This window comes from Nipponia nippon, unplaced genomic scaffold (genome assembly GCF_047370975.1).
Source record: "Nipponia nippon isolate SJK-2023a ecotype South Korea unplaced genomic scaffold, ASM4737097v1 scaffold_1, whole genome shotgun sequence".
In the NCBI taxonomy this organism is placed as follows: Eukaryota; Metazoa; Chordata; class Aves; order Pelecaniformes; family Threskiornithidae; genus Nipponia; species Nipponia nippon.
In genome coordinates this window covers 132,459,195-132,481,178 of record NW_028262290.1, presented here as the reverse complement: position 1 = coordinate 132,481,178, position 21,984 = coordinate 132,459,195, and the positions used below count along the sequence as shown (strand labels likewise).

Sequence of the window (21,984 nt, the reverse complement as noted above, 5' to 3'; positions counted from 1 at the left end):
AACAGGCCAACCACAGTCGACACTAAATCTGTATGTTCAAATGTAGCATTAAATATTTAGCAATAAGCAACTGTTTAAACCCAAATTATTCTGGTCTTGCACTACAGAGCACCACATAAACCATGTGCCTACGTTTACTGCAGGTGCCAGGTGGGACATCTAGCTGGGGGCCATAGCTGAAGCCCGGCTCAAGGAATTGACTCCAGCAATGTCAGTCAGTTTTGTAAGGGCTATTCCAGTGGATCGAAGGATGTTTATGAACGTCCAGTTTATAAAACCAAAAGCAGAGGGCCAACTTACATTTGGACTTTCAATCTGAAAAGCCAGGAGAAGCCAGGAGTAGCTTTACTCTTGCCAGTTTAGTACTAAGCTTTCAATAGTGCATGCTAGTTAAAGCAAAAGGAGAAAAATATTTTTCAGTCAGCTGGAGCAGGAGATTTGCCTCACAAAAACACAATCCTTAGTTTAACAAACACTTATGTGCTCTACGTTGTTATTTCCTCATCCGTCAGTGTTGTGTTCCTGTGTTTCTCCACATGATTATTGATCTGCAAGCATTCCTTCATTACACCAGCTATGGGAAAGTAAATGGAAACATCAGCATCTAGGTGTAGTTTGACTCACAAAATACTCCTCTTGATTATTCTTTATTCTCTCTACATAAAATGAAATGTGTATCTTACAAGAATTTTAACATAATCATACTGCAATACAATACAAACATGTTGCATTTAAACAAAGTTGTTTGAAAGCTTAGTCGTACATATGATAAAACATCTAAGTATGAACTGTATGTAAAAAAAGTAATCCTGAACTTTGTGATTTAAACTAGTTAACCGGTTATGACTGCTGTAAGGTAGTTGGTTCAGGCAGCAGGTGCATCACACACAAACTGCTGGTGAGAAATTCTTTTTCTTTATTGGGATGATGTTTAAAATTTTTAAAATTTTACTTTTTTTTTTTTTTTTTTTACAAAACACTCTTCCACTTTCATGTTTCAGTGATTAATTGCACTTTGGAATAAAAAAAAGAATCATCCTCCCACTAGTAGGTTGCATCAGCTTTGGCTGGAATATAATGGCATTCAGATGAAAGCACCCTTCCCTTCTTTCCAGGGACAAATTCCATAAACTACAGGTGGAGGAATAGGTTCAGAAAGCAAGGGTCGGAAAACTGAATCTTAATGGTCAAGCGGGAACACAAGGGGGTTTTTCTTTCTTTAAAGATGGGGTATGCTTTACAGGTAGCTGTTAAACACCCTTTCTGCAAACTTGCACAATTATAGAAATAAAAATATTGCTCAAATTGACCAAGTTCTCCATCATGTGGTTGTGTAGCTCTATTAAAAATTAACCACTCAAGGTTCAAGAGTGCCATTTCACCTAACTTATAGGTCTGTGCATGTAGATTTCTCTACTAAAACATTTTCCTGAGAGATCTTTTGCATAAGACCACATCAATCAAAAAGTTCCCAACACAGAAATGTACGTACTATACTCTACAATTCTATCTTATATAAAACATAGTAATAACCTTTTGAAGTCAAAATTTGTAACATAGTAAGCAGTTGCAGGCACAGCTTGAGTTCAGTGTTCTCAATTGTCATCCGCCAGTTGTTTTTGTAAACTAGAAGACATGTGAGAAAACAGTGTTAGTGCTTTTTAGGAAACCCGGCTTCCCCATAAACAGACAATTTCCATGGCTGAAGATGACAACTTCCAAAACAGCTGTTCTATATGCTTGAAGCAATCAATACTGATTTCAAAATAGGGAAAAGCATTTCAATTTCTTAAGCAAACGAGTTGTTTACACAGACAATATGACTCACTTCAATGCAGCTGATTTCAGCCTAGGAGAAATCTCAAGTCCAAGAGACTTCTTTTGCATAGGTCCCGGATCTGCCCCAGGCCACAAAAGTCAAGTATTATTTAAAGGGCTACAACAGTTTGAAAAGGAATGACTGCAGAGCATGGCCCTCACCTTTCCAGGTACTCCTTGACGTTGTTGTAGCCATAGAACTTGGCCAAGTGGATGAGCATGCCTGTGGCACAGCGCCCATCCCGCCGGCGGCAGTAGCTGCAGTTGCACACCCCACGACAAGGAGGACAGATCCAGGCCTGCAAGGGGGTGAATGTGGGAGGGGGGGGTTAAAGGCAAGCCATGAGTAAGGTTATTTTCACCTTCCCGTTGCTCAGACATACAAAAGTATGGCTTTCTTACTGCGTGATCTTTCAGGGCAAGGTTTTAAAAGCCTGAATCAGCCAGCCAACCAACCTTGTTAACGCTTTCCAAATTGTGCAGGATTAAAGAAATTAAGTACTACCCTGTTTGCTTGAATACTTCTTACTCTGAAGACTCAGGCTCTCTGACTTGTTCAGTATTAATTTAAAACAGACTAAAGGCATCTGGAATGCCTAGTGATAACTCATCCTATGTTAGGGTGACCATACTGAACTCCCTAGAAAAAGATGGGTACCCACCGTGTCAAGTTTCTTTGGCTCTGCCTGCTGGCATAGCCTGATTCCTGAGACTGAATTACCCAGCATGTACATGAAGTCAGGCATCTCCCAGCTGCTCAGCAACTGAACACGGAGGCGCAGGTGCTAACAGCCTGCATTACAGTATAGCAGCCACTGCCACACTGGGCCAGCACATGGGAGCTGTTAGTTCTTCGCTGTCCTTCAGAAGAGCCCAAAAGCCCCTCTCTCAAGCGGAGATGGGGCAGAGGTAGTCCCAGAACAAGCCGAGCACAGAGAGAGCTATTCTGCCAAGAGGGCTTTGCGTAGCCACGTGCCTCATTCTCTGGCAGCAGCCTGTGCTCTCTCCTTGCTCAGTGCCCTTGGGGCCAACAAAGAAAAGGGAATCAACCCTACGACTTTTAGGTATCCTTCTTTCTTCTCATATTTAAAAATTAGAATCTAAAACAAGGAACCTGCTTTGCATGCCACATTACTGAGAGCATTAAAGAAAGAAAAAAAAAAAAAAGGTACATTTTGGCATTTTTTCTGAAAGGGGACTTTCCTTCCCTCAAAAGCTTTCATGCTTTCCCTCCACTATCTGGTAAGCAAATGGCGCTTCAAAGCATGAAGCTGGATGGATTGTAACCCAGGTCCAGCACCTTCCACTTGAGTTCCAACAAGATCAGTGTCAGTCATAACAGTACTACAGATCTTCTCAAGGCAAAAAGCTTTGAACACCATGTTATCATGAGCATATACTCGTCACAGCTTACTAACAAAACAGTGTTCATTACACTTTCTTTCCAAGCCCAAGAAATGATACTTACTGGATCAAGCAGTGCTGATTTCACATCTTCCCCATATCGATTCCGAAGACATGGTCCACAAAACTGCCCCCTGACTCCTCCACAGCCCTGATTGCGACAGATTGTCTTTGTATCAATTGTCTTTTGTCGACACTGGTGGCAAGTACTACCCTGAAGTTGGAAAGGAGGAGAAATATGTATGTATGATGGATATCTTCGATGCTTGCTGCTGAATTTTCCTAATACATCTGCTGATAGCAAAGCACAAATTTCAAACCAAAGTCAAATTCAGCAATGAAAATCTTAGTAAGAACCTTAAGTTCTGTTATTATGATAAATCATATAGTTATCTGGAGAGATACTATGGATTTTACAGAGACAGTGCCCAGCCTCAGTTGCACTGGGAGTCTCAAGCTACATGTACCTCATGTCGCAGTTCTGACCCTTTCCTCTATCTAGAAAAAAGCTAAATCTATTCAGAAAATGACCTTCTGACTTATCTCTGCAAATACAATGAAGCATGAAATATATAGTAAGCTGATCATCTACATCTTTATGACAATTAATCATAGCCAAACCTGGTGAAAGAGAGGAGGAGCTGTTCCCTCAAGAGCTTTGGAAACTACCCAACCTGTACAGAAATGTCATTTCCAGGGGGTACAAGGAACAGCAGGGATCACTATTATTTAATGGTACAACCACCACCACATTCATATGAAGTGAGCTTGAGAGATAAAAGGGATGTCAACTCTTATCAGTGGTGAGTCATAGCTATAGCAAATTCTACTTAATAGCTCTATGGCAAGAAAGTATTTCTTTGCAGACGTAAAAAGTTGGTAGAGCGTATCAACCAGCACGGGCAAGCCCACAGAAGCCTGGCAAGGCTTCCAAGTTGTGCTTGTGTAATCTAATAGTGCAAAGCTGCACTCTCCAGAATCTCAGGAAAGCACACCTTGTAGCAAGGTGAACTGTTAGGAGACTTTCAATTTCAAGCAAATGGACACGCTAGAGAAAACAGCAGCCACTTACTAGAATTTTGTCATAGATTTTGTCTTTAACAGTGATTGCAATGTTGTCCAAGTCCTCCTCAGTAATATCTTCTACTGGACGGTGAGATGAATACTTTGATGATCTCCTTCTTTTGCGCACTCCACAATCCCCCTGCTAAACAAACTCATCTCAACACCTTTTGTCTGGTGTCATGAAGACTCTGTCACCACACTTGGTGACAAATTCTTTCATTTATAATGTGTAGTAAGCAGGCTAGAAGGGGCAGACTGCAGGCTCATGGACCACTGGAAGAACAGGGAATAGAGTTTCCGAATCATCACCGCCTCTTTCTCTCCCTTTCCTCCCTAATCTTTTCTCTACTCCATTAATTATTTATTCTGTTTATATGTTCTTCCCTCCTATCATTGCTACTTTCTATTTCCACAAATTCCTAACGTGTTTTTCTGCAACTTCCTTTTCTTTGCATTCCCTGCACACCTCCACTGTAACTCTTCATACTCAATTTCTTCCCTCTCAAAATAAGGAACTATAACCATCTGCCTTCCCGTGCTTTGCTCCTTCAATCTCCTAGCATGCTAATTGCTTTCTCCAATGACAATCTCTAATGTCCTGCAAAAAAAACCTTTACTGAAATTTTAGGTTAGTCCTGCCATACCCAGTCCTTTGTTACTATCCTGTTTCTTATCTGGAAGAGAGTCCTCTACTCACTATTAAGTGCTCTTTTTTTCCTTCCAAATTATCACTCTCTTTGACCCCAAGCCATGGATCATCATTACGCCCCTCAGAAGATTTCAAATTTCATGTACAAGTCTCAACAGATCCATAGCCTTCCACCTACCCCACTCTTAACACCTAATTTGTCCTTCACCCTAATCAGCTCTGGTCTCTCCAAAACTGTCATTTATCAGCCCAGGTTCTCACTCAGTGCTACTCCACCTTGCTTAATAGCCAAATTCCTTCTATAATGCTTCAACTACACCCAGCACTCATTCCTATAAGCAGAACTGGGATCCAGCCTCTGCTATATAGAGATACAAACTTAAGAGTCTTCATCATAAAGGCTATACAGTAAATATCACTAAGACAAATGACCACCATAAGACAAGGGAAGGAAAAACAGGAGATTTAAAAAAAACAGGGAAGAATAATATTTGCAACTTTTGAATGGCTAGCCAGTACATCAGCAGTTTGTTGGTGCAGATTCCCTTTATTCATTCTCAGTCCAGCTATGTAACTCCTCTCTATATTCCCTCTGCTATTTCCAGAGAGAGGTTTTTGCTACCTTTTCCTGAGCCGGAAGACAGAGAAGATCTCCTTTGTGACCTCTACCTTTACCCACCGCCTTGTCACTCGAAGGCCTTCTACATTGTGGGCTCTAATAATTTTCAGGTAATAAATAAGTAATAGACCGTAAGTAAACTGCCGTGTTATATTTTGGACAACACAGGTCACAGATAGAACCCAGTTAATGGGTGAAAGATGGGGCAGGAAGGGCTGAAGACAACTTCTTCTGTAGCTAATCCCAAACCAAAGGTTCTCATTGACTTTTTATAGGATGTGATGTCTGCTCTAAGTGCTGCCCAACAATTTAAAAGAATGTTTCCTAATCCCTGACTACTGGAGATATCAAAGTCTGGCAAATACCACACTGAGTCTCTTCTTCAAGAGGTTTTGTTGTCTATAGCTACGGAAATGTTCTGCAAATTTAACAGCTGACACAGTAAATTTTTCCAAGGCAAATTTCTCTGGTGGACGAGCATTTCTGGTTGGGTTCATGCGACGTGTTATCTGGCCTTCAGAAAATGTCCTCCTTGGGATTTTCTTCTGTTTCTGGAAAGAGAAGACGATTCCAGTAACTGTCCTTTCAGTTACGTTTGTAGTGTTAAACACCAGAAATAATTATCTCAAAATGTCTGTACCACGCTTGTACTATCATGAATTAATCTGTTGTTATTCTCCCACTCCATACTTGTTAAGCCAAACCTCACCAATTTCTAGCATACTTAAGAGTTCTTCCTACATGCTACGCCTTTTTGATCCTTTTAAAACACCACACTTTCACAGTCAAATTCTATTCCAATTAACGTCACAAAACTACACCAAAATTTTTTGTATGGCATATTAAGGTAGAAGCTTGTTCTCACTCTTCTTCAGCAGCTAAAGGTTCAGATTTTCCTACAAACTGAATACTTCTTCAAGGAATAATCTGAATTCTAGTTTATTTTCTTTTTTTTTTTTTTAAATTGAAAGGGCATTAATAAGTTTCTTCTCCTACTTCCAGATTCCTAGATCTGGAAATTACTAGGAGGCACAAGATACCCTCTTCATATTGTCAACCTGCCAATTACTGCATGATTGAACTCATGCAACGGAAGTCCTGCATAGATAACTATCATAAAGACATCTAGTAAATCTGACAGGATAAACAAGATGTAGGAAGCAAGTCTACTTGCTACTGTACTCTTTAGTTAGTTCCTTCAAAAGAAGGAAAGGCACATCACAAGGAGACAGTCAAAAGCCAAGAAGAGATAACTAGAATGCTCCTGATGCCCTCCCCCTCCTCAAGTAAAGATACTAAATGCAAGTAGCAGGCTTATATATGTATTCAAAGGATGTTTAAGTTTCTAAAGCATTTAACTAGAGCTAGCAAGGTTCCAGCCTTTCAAAGACTGTATAATTTGGCTTCACCTTTTCACCTAACCACCACCCCACCAGCATTTCTACATGGGCTTCCCAAAGACATGACCCTTCAATTCTTCCTCAAATCTCTTTATAATATATGTGGAAAAACATTGCTCTATGAAGAACCTAGAGGGTTTGACAGTTTTCTGTTTCTAGCCACAGAAAGTCAGTTGAAATAACTACAGTATCATTCCAGGTTCATGTTGAAGTGGTTGAATTTCATTAGCGTTGCTCTACTGGAAAGTCTGGATTTTAAAAGAAAAGCCTGCAAGAGGGAAATTAACAGGGAAATGAACAGGATCTAAACCCAAAGGAAGGCAACTACTCTTCCTTATTCCCACATACACAAACATTTGTCTAGCATCTCAACAGTATTTCTGGGGCAAAAATGATTAAGAAGCTTATCACCTTGGTCTCCATATTTCTTCATAAATTATCTTATAAAATTCCATTTCCTCACATAACCTCTGGTACTTAAATACTGACCAACAGCAAATCTATACAAATAAAGTGACCAAACCCAAAGATAACCATAACAAACTTGGCGAAAGTGTTTCATGAGGAAACACATTCATCCTAAATCTAGCAAAAACGACTGTCACATCTAGGCAGTACCGGAAACTTACTGAAGGAGTCGAGGTGGGCGTTTTCACCGGGAACAAGTCGGGTATGGAATTCAGTTCTGCCAGCAGCTGGTCAAGCTGAAATCAACAGTGATGCTGCATTGAAAACTCACTGCAAACTTGCAAATAAGCAACACCTATTATCCACTCTTTGCAGGCACTCTGAATTATATCTAAACACATGAAGTTTCAGTGCATAAAACCTTTTTGGAGGCACTTTATTTAAGTGGAGCTCATAAAAGGGGTTCATTTACCCCTGAATGAGCAAAACTCTGCAGGCAATACCAACTTCACAGCTCCCATTAATTCTTACTGGGGATTAGAATTAGCTAGAATTGCATCCAATCTTGTTGAAACAGCACTGAAGAAGTGCATTACAACGTGGTTACAATATCTATGACCGATAACAAGAAATTCACAGTTCATATGACAGAAGGGAGAAAAGGAAGACAGGGCGCCCTTGGCCAGAAGACTGTACGATGTTCCCTGTGGGCTGTTTTACTGAATGACTGCTGATACACCTGTGCTTTTTGCCAGGGAACTCAGAGTGTCCCCTTAACCAGTGACATTGCAGCAGGGAAACTGCTTGTGGTTTTTCAGTGGTCCTTAGTAGCAATGACTACGAACGTCCCTCTTCTTTCAATCATGACAGCTAGTGCTGATTTCACAAATGCTGCAAACCACAGCCAGTAATGCTACACATCCATTGCTTTGTGCAGATACACACAGTGACATGGGTACACACTCATTTGCAAAGCTTTAAAACAACTAAGCCCCGCTGGCCGGTCCCCTAACCATGGCATATGCAGTATCAGAAGCACTTCAGGAGGATGATCTGTTGCACTGTGTAGATGTCCTGCAGGTACACTTCAACAGAAGCAGTGGCTGACAGGTCCAAAAAAAATACTGACCTGTTCTGCAAGGCCAGGATGAGGCTATCTCCTGAAAAGCCAGCAATAGTGGGGATGAGCCAGGCTGCTAGCTGTCTCTGCCACTGCCATATCAATCATGAGATTAAAGGCTGGATACAGCATTTCTCAGTAAATACTTCAGTGTGGCATTTATTAAGAGCTATTTAATGTCATTATAGTACCGCAACTAGGATGCGAATGAATTTTGCAGTGGTTGAACTAGAAGGAAGAGTGGAAGGTGAGAAGGGTGGAAGAGCAGCAAGACCAACACAACAGCAGTGAGTATACAACACAGATTAGAAACACAGGTACAAAACTAAAGCAGTTTTTACATGGGACCTGCAGGCCCACATACCCAAGAGGTGTACTTGAGCCCCAAGACTGCTTGGAAGCTGCAACTTTTCCTGGAATACAGTAAAACTGAAGGAGCCACTGAGGACCCAGCATCAACTCGGATTTGCACAGCAGCGTGACAATTAAAGAGAAGTGGTGGCATTTTGGACAATAGAGGAAAAAGTATTAGGGAATGATCAGTGTCTCTTTCTTCCGCACCTACACGCGCACACATACACACATTTTCAGTAGTTATATAGCAAAGCGTAACTGTAAGCATCACATCCCACACAACAGAAAAATTGCATTTATCGTCCTTAGCAGTTTTTAGCTGGCTTTCCAATCAGTAACTGCAGCAGATCTGTCAGGCACAAATGCAAAGTAGAAACTCTATTGTGCAAATGACACCACAAACCACCTGAAGGGACCAGCTGGTTTTCTGACATGTTCTGAATATAAGGACTGCAACTTGGCCATCTGTAACTTTGCTCATATCCACATACAAAATGCTTGGTTCAACTCTAGTTTTAAACTTGAGCAGGCTAGTCCTACTTGAGGCTATTTTAGGGGTAAATGTCTGAGTGCCGATGGTCCTCTAGGGTTTTCCCAGGTAGAAAAATTCAAACACAAACCACCATGCGATTTTCGCACAGTCCCAGCACAGCACCAGCGGGGACGCCAGAATTCAAGTGTGCTGAAGCTAAGTACTCGGATGTAAATGTCAGAGAACAAAGCACCGCTCGTAAGTCTTACCATGGCTTTATTTTCTTTAATATTCATGGCTCTTTTAAGCAGAGCACTGGAACTTTCCTCCTGTATTTCTTTAATGTCTTCTTCAGACTCTGAAGCAGAGCCCTCTAGTTTGTCCCACCGCTTGCAGCTTATTTCTTTTGAAAGAGGTGTGAGGGGTTCACTGTCCTTTAGAGGTAAGTTAGAAAAAGCCTGTTCAGGCACTTTTTTCTCAGACGACTTTCTGGTGGGAAACTGCAAGGCAACACGAAGGCCAAAGCTTCTTCTCTTGGGGGAAACTTTCTTCTTCGCCTCTTCCTCCTCTTCTTCCTCATTACCCAATAAATTATCACGTTCTTCATCACTCAAGTCCGACTCCATCGCCTAGAGGCAGGAAGAATCCCACGTTACATCATTGGCTGTGACACAAGAAAGGTCATTTTTAAATCACTAATTCTAGGCAGCAGTCTCAGCACCTGAAGGCATTGTCATAAATTCACCTAAATGAACAAATTTTTAAAAGTACACAGTACACAACTTCTTTCTGTGCAGAGAACAACACAAAATCTACATATTAATATTGTCTGGGGTACAGATAATGGCTGTCTTCAGAGGAACAATCTTGCCCAGCACAGTCAGTCTATAAGCAGGGGAAGAAGTTCTCATTTCTAATATGTGATGTTACATCCAATAAAGCTTTTTTTCTCTTTTAACGCAACATATATTTTTCTTCATCATGAAGAAAGAAGATCACAGTGTCTCAGAAACACTCCTACCAGAACATGAGGTTTACACAGAAGAGACAGAAAAAAAGAAGTCAACATATACATTCACATGTAGGTGACTGCCTTTACCAGAACTCCTTTCTTGTTCACATCCACCTCGCTTGAAGCGAAGCCTTCAAATGCTTCCGTTTCAGAGTCAGTGTCTTCAGTGAAAATCCTCCGCAGTTCTTCAGTGAGGTACCTGGACTGAAATCGAACCCCCTGTAAAAATACCAGCCAGCAGCTGTGAGAGACAGTCAGATACAGAGGAGTCACACAGTCACAATAAACAGGTTCTAAGATTCGAGCAGATACCAACTAGATGGCATATAGTGTGAAAGCACTTTGCAGGCAAACCCTGTCAAAAGAAAAAAGCAGAAGACATTCAGAGTTTCAGCACTGAGTTATTTTAACTTAGCAGGATTTTTTTTCCTCACTTTGAGCACAAGGCTTTAACTGAGCTGCTTCTTGTGAAGGAAACTTTCTTCTTCACCTCTTCTTCTTCACTACTACCCAATAAAAATAAACTATCAGTTTTCTTATGTGTAAATTATCATGTTGTTTTGTATGTTTTCTTCTGGATGTAAAGAAACAGGCCTTGAATGAAAGAAAATACAAACTACAACCATAGCAAGAAAGAGCCCTCCTTTTTTTCACTTAGCAGTAGAAACAACCCTCTCCTCTGGGCTTGCTGCAGCAGTACTCAAGGCTCCTGGAGATGGAGTCTGCTCCTTCTCACGCTGTTACACCATCACTGAAGTGACACATACCAACACAAAACCACGGAGCTTTGAACAGCCTGACTAACACCCCTCCACCTTCTGACCGCTCAACTCTCTGTTTTAATCATGCAGTTTATCATTCAAATGGGGTTTAAGGTAGACAGATCCCAAATTTCTGCCTACAAACTAGGAAGTAAAAAGTCAGTCCATGAAAAATAAACCAAGATCTCATTAAAACACTCTCCATGATACGCACATTACATACCAATTAAACACAATGCATTTACTAAATCAGACATATATTTGCATACTTCTAATCAGAATTAGTAGAAGAGCATCTGTCAACTTGTCCCTGTTAGTCTCCTGAAAGACTCATTCATGGTGGGAATATAACCCATGTTCACACCACACCTGCCTCTTGAAAGTCAGCAACACTCACTTAAGTTTGTTTCCCCAATTTTCCTCTGCTATTTCTTCCTGCCACGCGGGATACAAAAATGACCTTTCATACGATGCACTTGCTAAATATCTTTATTCTTCTTTATCCTTTCAATTTCCTCCCTTCCCTGACTTCAGTTACACACTTCTTTACGTTAAGATAATATCTGGTGAAAAACAGATACAATAGATGAGTGGAAATACTCACAGGGGAATGGGAGGGGGGAGCTACTGCATATGCCATTTCTTTACACTTACACATCTCCTACAAATTATTACGGGTAATTGGAATGAGTTTTCTCTAAGCAAAATTACTTTATTCTTTTGTTGATAGCTGCAGTGCAGCTGCTTGAGAAAGGAACAAACACAATAGGGAAGTTACTTTAAAGTTAAATCGCATTTCTCGGAGGGAAACTGAAGTTTTTATGCATTCTGTGTTTTCATGAAATTCCACAATGAAGGTTGGGGGCGGGGGTGAAGTAAGCTGTTTGTTAGCTAAAGTGACTAAGAATAACACACCTAGAGCTATGCTATTACACCTATGAAGAATGTTCTACACAAGGTAAAATATGCATCAGGAATACCTATAGGAGAAACAGTGGAAACTCAGCAGAAGTGCAGAGATTATGGGAGTAGGACTGCAGAAAGCCCTGAGGAAAAGCAGACACACAGAGGTCAATACTTGTTAAAGCGTTTGCGCGTCAGCATCCAAGGGAACATCTAATGCACTAACATCCCATTCACCACTCCAGCAGGGCAGATGCCTTGCCTCCTCTGCCAACAACTGCAGCGTTTTTCTGAATTTCCCATCATTTTCGTCTTCACACCACACCTTTTGGTTTTCTGCACAACAAGTATGTATGGTCTTTCTCAGCGACAGTGGTGTTTGGCATCATAAATGGATGGAACTCAGGATAAAAAAAATCGTGGGTTTGTTGTACCATTTAGCAGTAAAGGAGTTAAACTCAATAGTGATGGAGATTTAAAATAATTCTCAGTCCAAGGGAAACACAGGAATGGTGAGGAAGGCTGCAGTGCCAACTGTAAATTTGGAACAAGTCTTACTGGGATTCCCAGTAACGCATGTTAAATTAACAGTACCTAGCTCTTCCACAGCATTTTTCATCAGAGGATTTTCAAATGCTTTGCAGAAAAGATCTTTATCATAATCTCTATCTCACAAGTTGGGAAACGAAAGCAGAGAGAAGTAAAGTAAGGTGCCTGCAGTCCCCAAGCAGGCAGCAGAAGCTCAGGTTCCTGCACAAGGCTCCCTCTCCACCATCACCACCTCTACTCGCTGATCCTTCTTCATGCTCCACGCAAAGCCACAGACACAAGAGCAAGCTACCTCCTGGTTTTCTGAAGTTACCAGTACCACTGTCTAGCAAGATGACAGAGCGATTTAGAGCCAAGTATACTTCATTACTTTTAAGCTGCTGTCTTTCTCCGTAGCACAGACTTGAGGCTCTGCTCCCAACCAGCTTCTGCACTTTGTACAAGCCTCTCTGAGGGCCATTTGCCTATGAAGGCTCAGAAATAGCACATACTCATACAAGCTTCATTCTGTCTGTTCCCTTTGCCAAAACTAGTCATATTCCTTGTCTTCAGCAACTCTTAACCAGGTACTGACCTAACGGACAGAGGAAAAGGGAGGAGAAAGGGAGGAGAAAGGGAGGAGAAAGGGAGGAGAAAGGGAGGAGAAAGGGAGGAGAAAGGGAGGAGAAAGGAGACATTTTCAATTTTTTGTTAATGGAATGGAGGGACCCTTTTGAGAGCACAGCTGACAAGAGTATCTTTTAGCACATTAGCCCATATCTATCAAGTATATAATTACAAGCTTCTAAAAGATGACAAACTAAATTTTCTGGCAGCCAAGATAGCACACCACTTCTCTTCCTTTCTTGTGAATTCAGACACTACCTCCAGCTACCAAGTCAGAGAATGAAAAACATCAAAGCATTATGCTGATCCAAGCTACTTCACCATTAAGAGAGCAGAGAACCAGCAAATCTCACAACTGAAGCAGAAGCTGATGGTTTCTGTGGGTCACCATCACTAAAACAGCAGGTTTTGCGCAGAAAAAGCACTAATATAAATCAGTGCAGAAAACAGCACTGATATAAATTTCTGGAAGAAATACCTTGAAGTCTGCATACTCACAAAACCCATCTATTACCATGCATTTCCATTGTCTTACGTATCCAGAGCACACCAGCCCAGGATGGTAATTCTCTCTCTACCATTTGCTTCACTTACCTACTTCACTTAAACTCACCTTCTAATGAAACCTATTTTCCTTATATTGTGAAAGAGTTTTTAAAAGCAATCATCATCAGAACCTAAAAAGGCTAGCAAGATTGTTTACATTTATTTTTAATATGAGGACTGCAGATTATGGGTTTTGATACGAGTTACGGCCCGAGCAGCCTTGACAGAAGCTCAGAGTACTACTGCACCAAAAGAGCATAACTGGGCCATGGCAATCCATTCTTACCTTTTTTCCTGACTCCAGGGAATCAAAATTAGCATAGCTGTCCTCTGACAACCTCTGTCTGGAAGCATCATCTTGGAACCCCAGAAAATCTTCACTGTCACTGGGGGCATTAAAAATGTCAGCCACTTCCTTGGGTATCTGTTTCTGATTCAAAACAAGACAGAAGACACGAGTCAGACACGCCAACTTAATACGAAAACTCAAATTGGCAACAGTACAACTTATTTTTATACTCCTATGCAAGTACAAATTTGTATCACAAAATATGCTATGTGTAGCAAAACTGTACCTCATTTAGCTAAACTCCAGGAAATTCTGTACAGGCAGTTTTAATCCCTAAATACAGACTCCAGATTTGGGGCCAGGGAGGGGATGCAATATGCAGGGCTGTTTAGCTCCACACAACAGTGCTTCTCAGATGTAAAAATACGCGTGTGCCTCATCTTTGCAAGCATGTGCTCAGAGCACCCTTTATCCGTAGTGAAACCCACCACCGTTTCTCCTCTTACAGAGCAACGATGAGGAACACACCTTCAAATATACTGCAATGCTAAACAAGTACAAAGAACCCTTACCATTAGATCCAACAACAGTACTGTAACATATTTTATCAGACACTTACCTAACTCCAAAAATAAAACCAATGCAACTCATTCTCTTTCGTCAGTACTGCCGCAGAGCTTTTTCCGCAACACTTGGTAAGAAAGTGAAAACCCGTTTTAACCAACAACATTTCTCGTTTGCTAGAAGCCCACAATGTAGCCTGCCAGGAGGAAGCACTGCCAAGGGCAGGCAGCGGCACTTTCTGAGGTGACCAAGGTCACAACTTCAGAGTTTGAGAAGTCCAGTCCCAGCATGGAAGGAGACTCGTACTACCAGAGGTAACCATTCCCACCGGCCACGTACTTCACCAAGCACTTCGGATAAGCCTCTCCATGAAACGGGCCAGCAGGGAAGCCTTCAGACAGCTCCCACCTTGGCTGCTTTAGGATTTGGTGTGTGGAAGGATGGGATGATCAGATCCAGCCTTAAAAACCGAGGCAGAAGGCATTTTGCCAAGTTTCAGGACACGGTTTTAACACATCCTAGTATCATTTGCAAAACCATTCTGCCACTCACAGAAATGCTCAGAGAGCAAAGTGTCTGCATTGCTCACCAGCACCTGGACATTTATCTTCTACACCCCCAGGACCACATGTACAAGTCACGCACGGTACTCTTACTTGAAGCAAGCCTCTCTGCTGTTTGCTGTGTGCTAAAGCCGCACGTGGATTTCCCACTCGCTCGCTAATTCTCAAGACCATGAGACCAACAGGTGCCTGGTGAGAGGGGCCACCTTGTCCAAAGGAGAAAGGTCCCCAGCCCTGAACGTTCAAGAGAACATTCCCAAGATGAACTCCAGAACCGAGAGCAGCCTGCCCTTATCCGCTGTCCTAGTTAACCCAGGTTGCTCATACAGGGCCCCATATAATGAATTTTTTATTATTATTATTATCTTTTTTTTTAATTTGTGCCAAGACAAGTGGCCCAAAGGGGGCTCATTCTCTAAAATTAATGTTGCTGACAAAATTCCACTTCCATTAGAAGAGCGAGCTGCACCTTGACCAAAGCTTCGCCCTCTGAAATAAGCTACAGTAATGGGCATACATGGGCTTAATTTTATTCTTGCTCTGCTTTTATAAAGCTGATGTAGACTGATGCAAAACTGATTTACTGTTGCTTCAGCAAGAGCAGAATTCACCTCTGGACAACTGACCCTTGCAGGCATATAACAGCACGACGCAATGCAGAAGTCGTGCTCTCTGCATTTGAAGCCCTTTGGATATTCCCTCACCCCCACCTCTTAAAACGAACAGGCAGAATCCAGCTCCATTGCTGTGATGGAATTCACTCATTAAAAATGAAGTATCGTGCATTTTAATGGAAAAACATACAAGGAGCTGTGAGGCTCATTGCTATGAATAAATTGCTTCCAGGAGCTGCTGCATTAGTTCTTGTGCTATTGTACAGCTGAGTTAGCCACTGCTGTGATTACTGTATGCCTAACTCATTTCTTCTTCATCTATTACTTCTGCATCTGCACCAGAGGAGATGTTATGGGGGTGTAATTACTGATTTTGAACAAAGGAAAAAAGAAAAATCTTTCCCAGTAGAAGACCTTTTTTAATCTTTATGCATTCCCATATACTAAGGTACTGATTTAAGTAACTTACTGCAGAACTTCAAAGATTTTTAGTTTATGACTTGCTCGCCATAGCCTGACTATGAAGAATCCAGTATTTGTACACCTGAAATCACAAGTGAAGTTTATTTCCAGCAGAAGTCCATTGCCATCAGCAGACAGACATCAAAGTCAAGCTTGCACCAAACACCTCTGCTGTGATGGGTTGGTTTGGCGTTATTTATTGTGTAGTCCTGGAAGCCACAGACATTTCCACTTCGAACTTTCAATTAAAATACATTCAGAAACTGATTTATAATCAGCATCAGAGCCTAGCATTTTAACTCTGGCAACAAAGCAGCATATACCAAGAAATAAAATACATATTTGCCTAAACACAAATGTCAAAATATTAGCCTCTTCTAAACACTTGAAAGATGCAGGCGCTTCAAAAGAGGACCTTTTTGCCACTAAACTCCTAAAAAAGGCAGGAAGGCAGAGAGATGATGAACATTTCAAGCTTGCTCAGGGGAAATATTTCAACATGAAAAAAACAGAGGTTCAGACACAATGGTCTGCTGAAATGCTGCAGAGATGTGAGAAATACTTTCTTTTAAAGATACCAATTACAAAAAGCTAAGTACTGAAAATCTAGTAAAAGCTGGAAATAATTCACAGCTGCTGAAAAAGTCAAAGTCTCATTTCTAGTAGGAAATTTTATACCTATTGAGCTCAGTTATTTTTGCACATAAAACACACTTACTTGTTTAAAACACCCACAAGGTACTTTTCAAAAGCAGCAGAAAACATTCCCCACTACAAAGAGCATACAATCCAACAACTTCCAAACAGCCAACCTTAAGTACGTTTTTTTCAACAAAAGATCAAAGTTCAAGACATTCCCATCTCCCTGTTTCTCCTTCTCTAAATTTGACAAAATGCCATCAGTACACCCAGGAGCGCACCCGAATTGGCCGGGCTGCGCAGAGGAGAGTTACCGCTCCTGCAGGACCGCGAGCAGGCGGCTCACGCGCGCCCGTGGGGGCTGGCAGACCTGCCACCGAGGGACAAGGGTGACTGAGACGGCAAACGAGGCCGGGAGGGATGTCAGACCTGTTTTGGCGACTGAACCGCACTCACCATGCAAGTGATGGGAACAGTAAGGCACCTGAGGTCCCCACCAGTCAAAACACTTTTTTTTTTTAAGCACCAGCTCCATGAATTCCACTTGCCACATTAGGCAAGGAAAAAAAGAAATGCCTGAGGTGAGATGTTTTACTTTCCACATCAACAGGAAGAATTCTCGTGTCTCAAGTGAAAAAGCAACTTTCCCGATACCAGAACCAAAACAGCTGCAACTTGCCCTTCTGCAAGGCACCACCCTGGGATGCTGTGAGGAGCGAACGCTCGCGCGCATGCACACCCTCAGCTTTGGTGGGAAGCATCAAAGTTATTTCTACGCCACTGTCAACCATATTTCTTTTTTATTTTTAAGAGGTATTTGTACATACCACATTCATTGCCAATTGTCACACTCGCACATTCTTCTCTGACAATGATGTATCAGGAGAACGTACTGTGTGAGAAAGCAGGGCTAGACGTAATTCCCTATTTTTGCTCCTACCATGAAAAAAGAAAATCAATTGGGCTGTTTTCCCCTCATTCAAGTTTGCACAATGGATGGCCATTCCTGTTTGAAGCAGAGGACAGATAATTTTGGTAACGTTCAAACTTGCTGCTTATTCATTTCAGTCAAACTGAAATAATCCCAGTTTAATCTCAAATGCATACTCACACAAACCAAACTCAGGCAAAGTCACACCTTGAGCTCATGCTGGAAAACCTCTTGACTTGCCCTGGGCTTAGTACGCAGCAAGCCCAAGGGTTACAGGCACTGGATTTGGCTCGTAGCCCTGAAATAACAACCGAACAGGGAAGCACTCCAAGGCCGACAATTACGGGCAGCGCTACAAGAATAGAGGGCCCCAGCCAGAATGTTGATAGGTGTCAAACCAAAAACCCGAGCTATTTACAAGTCAAAATCGTGGTCTTTCCACTGGAATCATAAAGGCAAACAACATTGTATGAAAGCTTAATTTTAAACATCATACAAGAAAGACGCGGAAGGCAGAGAGGCAAAGGCATGTATTACAGTGCAGAAGAATCACACAACTAGACACACAGTCAACACCATCCAGCCAGCCTGAGGCTCAAGGGCAACAACAAAATCTAGGAAGGCAAGGAAGATCCCAGATGATCTCGGCAATTTCTCAACAGCTTCAGAGCACAAAAACCTGAAACCTTTTGGACGGTGAAGTATATTCCCGGCATAAGTGGCACCAGGGTGAAAGGCAAGTGAGCATTCAGAGAAAAGAAGGAACAAGTGATAAAATGAGCAGTCATCACATAGTTTTACCATCTTCGCAGGGATAATTTGATTCCACCAAAGGTGAAGATGGACTATGCCTGAGCCTGGAAATCTGTCACAGCAACAAGTCCTGGGACTTTGAGGGTGGTTCCCCCTACCCCCATGAAAAGTTACAGGAATTTTCACCCCAGTCAACCTACTGCTAAACCCAAGGACTCCATGAAATTTTAGTAAATTCAGCTATTTTCAGAACAGTAGAGAATGGGTTCTACGTTGCTTTATTTAAACTGATAATTAAATAAGCTAAAACCCATCAAGCTACCCTAAAATAAAGGATGTCCGACTATCGTAATCACATGGCTAGTCATTTAAAACGTTACCTTCCATAGGCAACATCTACCTAGAAACTATCCCCTACTGTTCAAAAACGCTGTTAATAACGTGAATACCAGCATGCTGGCATATGAACAGTACAAATGCTCTGTCAACTGCTACTGTCTCTTCTTTTGTAATATCTAATCTCTCGCTGATCCAAACAGTAGTCACAGCTATTTCTGAATTAATTCTGCATAATTCAAGAGCATCCCTTACATCCATGGTGGTGCCTAATTACTTTCCAAGCCCCAGCGTTCCAAGCAAAACACTTTTGTACAACGTCACAGGAATGCAACTTGTCCCCTCTTCATGTCTGGACGGCTAGCATCCAGGCTTTTTGGGTGCAAATGCTTTGCCAGACAGCACCCCTTTACCAAGCTCCGTGTACTGAAACTGCTGTGCAAGGACCTGTTAAATGAGACCCCGGGATGGGAAGTGGAACTGCAGGTCTCGCGATTCAAAACAGTTCTGTACTGCTGACTTCCTTGGCAATTGCTTTCAATGGGGGCACATACTCACTTACAAGCTAATTTACCAGTCAGCAGACGACCCGTCACTTCGGAGACAGGGACACCTTTGCCACCACGTCCTTCTGGCTCAGCCAGGACTGAACCGCTGCTCCCAGTGTGCCACAGCGAGGAGCAGGAGCCAGCAGGCGGCCTTGCTCAGCCAAAAACAAGCTCCCACGAGAAACAGGAGAGCACAGAGAACAGACTGCGTCCTCCCCTTTGCTGAGCCTTAAACGAAACACCACGTACACTCTTTTCGCTGTGCAGTAGAAAGGTGACCAGCAGACAGTAAGAGCCTCTCCTTACAGCACCAGAGGTGACAAGTAGGTGCTATCTGCTTCTATTGTACCATGTCAATCAGGTGTCTCCCAAACTGTTTTCCAGTGCTGTTACCTCCACTCTGCCGATGGAGAGCCTGAGGCCATGGAGAGGTGGTAGGTTTACAAAGTCCCTGAGAAGACAGAGGTCCAAACAAACATTTCAGTGTTTCTACAACCCTCCTGTTCCACAGAAACACATGTAACTGCCTAACCTTCCACCAGCAAGGGCGGACCGAGATGCTGACTTTCTCCTCCCTCCCTTCCACCCCCTGGGAGACTCACCATACCACCTTTCAATCCCTGAACCCCACAAGCAGCCTGATGGATCCAAGCGCACCGGGCTTGGACCAGACCCCAAGAGGGTGCGCGGATCAAAGCACGCCTGCGTTCGTCCCTAAGCCTTATAAATACTCACATGTATTCAGGCGACTCAAATATCTGTTTGTGGCATCGCAGCATTTCAACAACAACAAAAAAAAGAGAACACCAGAACTTAAAAAAAAAAAAAAGCTATTTCAAAAGTGACATCCCCAGGCTTACAGAGACTAATTAATTAACAAAGCTCCTCCCCAATAAGCTACGCGCAGCCCATCGGCCTTTATTAGGGACGTTGCAGGACCCCGCACCGCTGGAGTTTCCCTGCGCCGATGCCGAACGCCTCGGGGCCGCCCCAAAAGCGGCTTCCACCCCCGCCCCGCCGCTCTGCAAGCCCGCAGCCGCCGCGCCACGTGGAGGGGGGACGGCGGGCCGCCGCGACCCTGGGGATCCGGCGGGGAACCGCGGCGCGGGGGTCGGGAGAGCTGCCCGCCGCTGTCGGCGGCGCCGATCCCGGCGCCGCCGACAGCGGCGGGCAGCTCTCCCGACCCCCGCGCCGCCGCCGGGCAGCGGACAAAGGCCCCGGGAAGGCGGAAAGCAGCCGGGCCGGCGCCATTCCCCCCTGCGGCCCGGCCTTGCCCGCCCGCTCCGCGCCGCCTCACCTTGCCGCGGCTCTTCGCCGCCGCCGCCGCCGCTGCTACCGGCCGCCGCCCCCCGCGCCGCCGCCGCCGCCGGCCGCGCCGCGCCATGGCGCGAAGAGCCGCCCGCCTCGCCGCGGGAGGAGGAGGAGGAGGAGGAGGAGGAAGGAGGAGCGGGGGGCGGTGGCGGGGTGGAGCCGGCAGGCGGCGGCGGGAAGGGCGGGATGGGGACCGGGCACCCCGTGTGGCCTGGCTGGGGATGGGTAACAACCGGCCGGGGCCCTCTGCGGAGCTCCCGGTCCTCGGGCGGGTGGAGCGGGTGCCCCCCCCCGTTGGCACCCAGCCTCTTCGGTTCTTCCCTTCGCTCGGCAGCCGCTATTAGTCTGAAAGGAGCGGTCTTGCCTGGGGGGAAACCCTCTCGTCCTGCAAATAATTTAAAATGTTTACTTCTGCGGTACAGGTGTGAAGTGTAAGCCTTTTGAAGCCTCTAAAAAAAAAGGGGGGGGGGGGGGATGAATGAGAAAATGGAGATGATGTAGCTTTAAATGCTTTGTGTGAGCGTTCCCCAGCTTCCGAAGTGCCCTTAACTCACAGTGCAGGGGAAATCTAAAGCGAGGAGCAGCAGAGCCCTTTTCTTTCAACTGCAAGTCAAGAGTTCAAATTTCAAAATACCACAAATAGTGGAAAGTAAATCAGAGAAAGCAAACTGGAAAAACGGGAATATATAAATTTTTAAAGCAGTTTTCCTCCAAGAAATATCCTGTGTTATTATATTTTTCCACTCTTCAGCTAGCAGGAAGAAAAATGAACACAAAGGAATGGAAGCTATTTTTCTGCTTTCCTCTGAATAACCTGTATTCCTCAATTAAGAAGTTTAATTTTTATTAAAAACTTACAACATTATATGCGTCCCCTTATTAATCAAGGGGGGGTGGTACTATATTAGGCACTTTATCTTATGATTACTCAGTAATCCAGTGAGAAAAGCAGCCCTTTGAGCAGAGATGTGCTCCTAGAGACGGCTGATCGGGTGGGGGTCCATGCACAGCTTCCCCCCATCCCGCTGGCACTCTGAATCCTCAGTTGTCCCATGCAATGTGTAGCAGGTCCAGTAGAAACCTGTGGAGACGGTATTTTCCTGCTGCAGCTTTGGTAATGGAATGGTGTGCTTTCCAACAGGGTCGTAATAAAGTAACTCTTGTGATTAGGGCGCATTTTATACAGTTCCCCTCCCTTTTCCCATTCTTGCATCTGAACATTTCCCCCTCGGTGGGCCTGAGAAGCGTCCTCCATCTTGGCAGTATTGCGGGCGCACGCCTCCTCTGA

At 43.5% G+C, this 21,984-nt stretch overlaps 2 protein-coding genes across 3 annotated transcripts in view; one reads left to right on the top strand and one right to left on the bottom strand.

Moving 5' to 3' along the window:
• Window positions 1–363, top strand: part of DNAH11 (dynein axonemal heavy chain 11) — a 163,190-nt gene extending 162,827 nt beyond the window's left edge. Inside the window, 2 exon segments of the mRNA XM_087750792.1 lie at window positions 144–248; window positions 251–363. Of these exon segments, the coding sequence (XP_087606918.1) occupies window positions 144–248; window positions 251–363 (218 nt within the window).
• A 95-nt stretch (window positions 364–458) lies between these two features.
• On the bottom strand, window positions 459–20,769 carry CDCA7L (cell division cycle associated 7 like). Of its 2 annotated transcripts, XR_015703997.1 has the most exons (11): window positions 20,683–20,769; window positions 13,973–14,116; window positions 10,409–10,540; window positions 9,579–9,938; window positions 7,585–7,659; window positions 5,921–6,106; window positions 4,295–4,429; window positions 3,287–3,436; window positions 1,981–2,117; window positions 1,534–1,626; window positions 459–574 (listed from the first exon to the last, which is right to left on the bottom strand). XR_015703997.1 is itself a non-coding variant. In XM_087754206.1 (10 exons), the coding sequence occupies exons 1-10, from the start codon at window positions 20,767–20,769 to the stop codon at window positions 1,596–1,598; spliced, it is 1,437 nt and encodes a 478-aa protein (XP_087610332.1). In that variant the 3' UTR covers window positions 602–1,595. The 2 variants fall into 2 exon arrangements, 1 of the variants encoding a protein (XP_087610332.1); XM_087754206.1 differs by lacking the exon at window positions 459–574 and having other exon boundaries at window positions 602–1,626.
• Window positions 20,770–21,984: the final 1,215 nt, after the last annotated feature.

What these genes read in the sequence shown, in the direction of transcription:
- CDCA7L (XM_087754206.1), bottom strand. Translation starts at nt 20,769, where the DNA reads ATGGCGCGGCGCGGCCGGCGGCGGCGGCGGCGCGGGGGGCGGCGGCCG. An exon ending in CCCTGGAGTCAGGAAAAAAG is followed by an intron (nt 10,541 to 13,972) that starts GTAAGAATGGAT and finishes GTATTTTTACAG; the next exon opens with GGGGTTCGATTTCAGTCCAG. An exon ending in GTCAAGGAGTACCTGGAAAG is followed by an intron (nt 1,627 to 1,980) that starts GTGAGGGCCATG and finishes CATGTCTTCTAG; the next exon opens with TTTACAAAAACAACTGGCGG.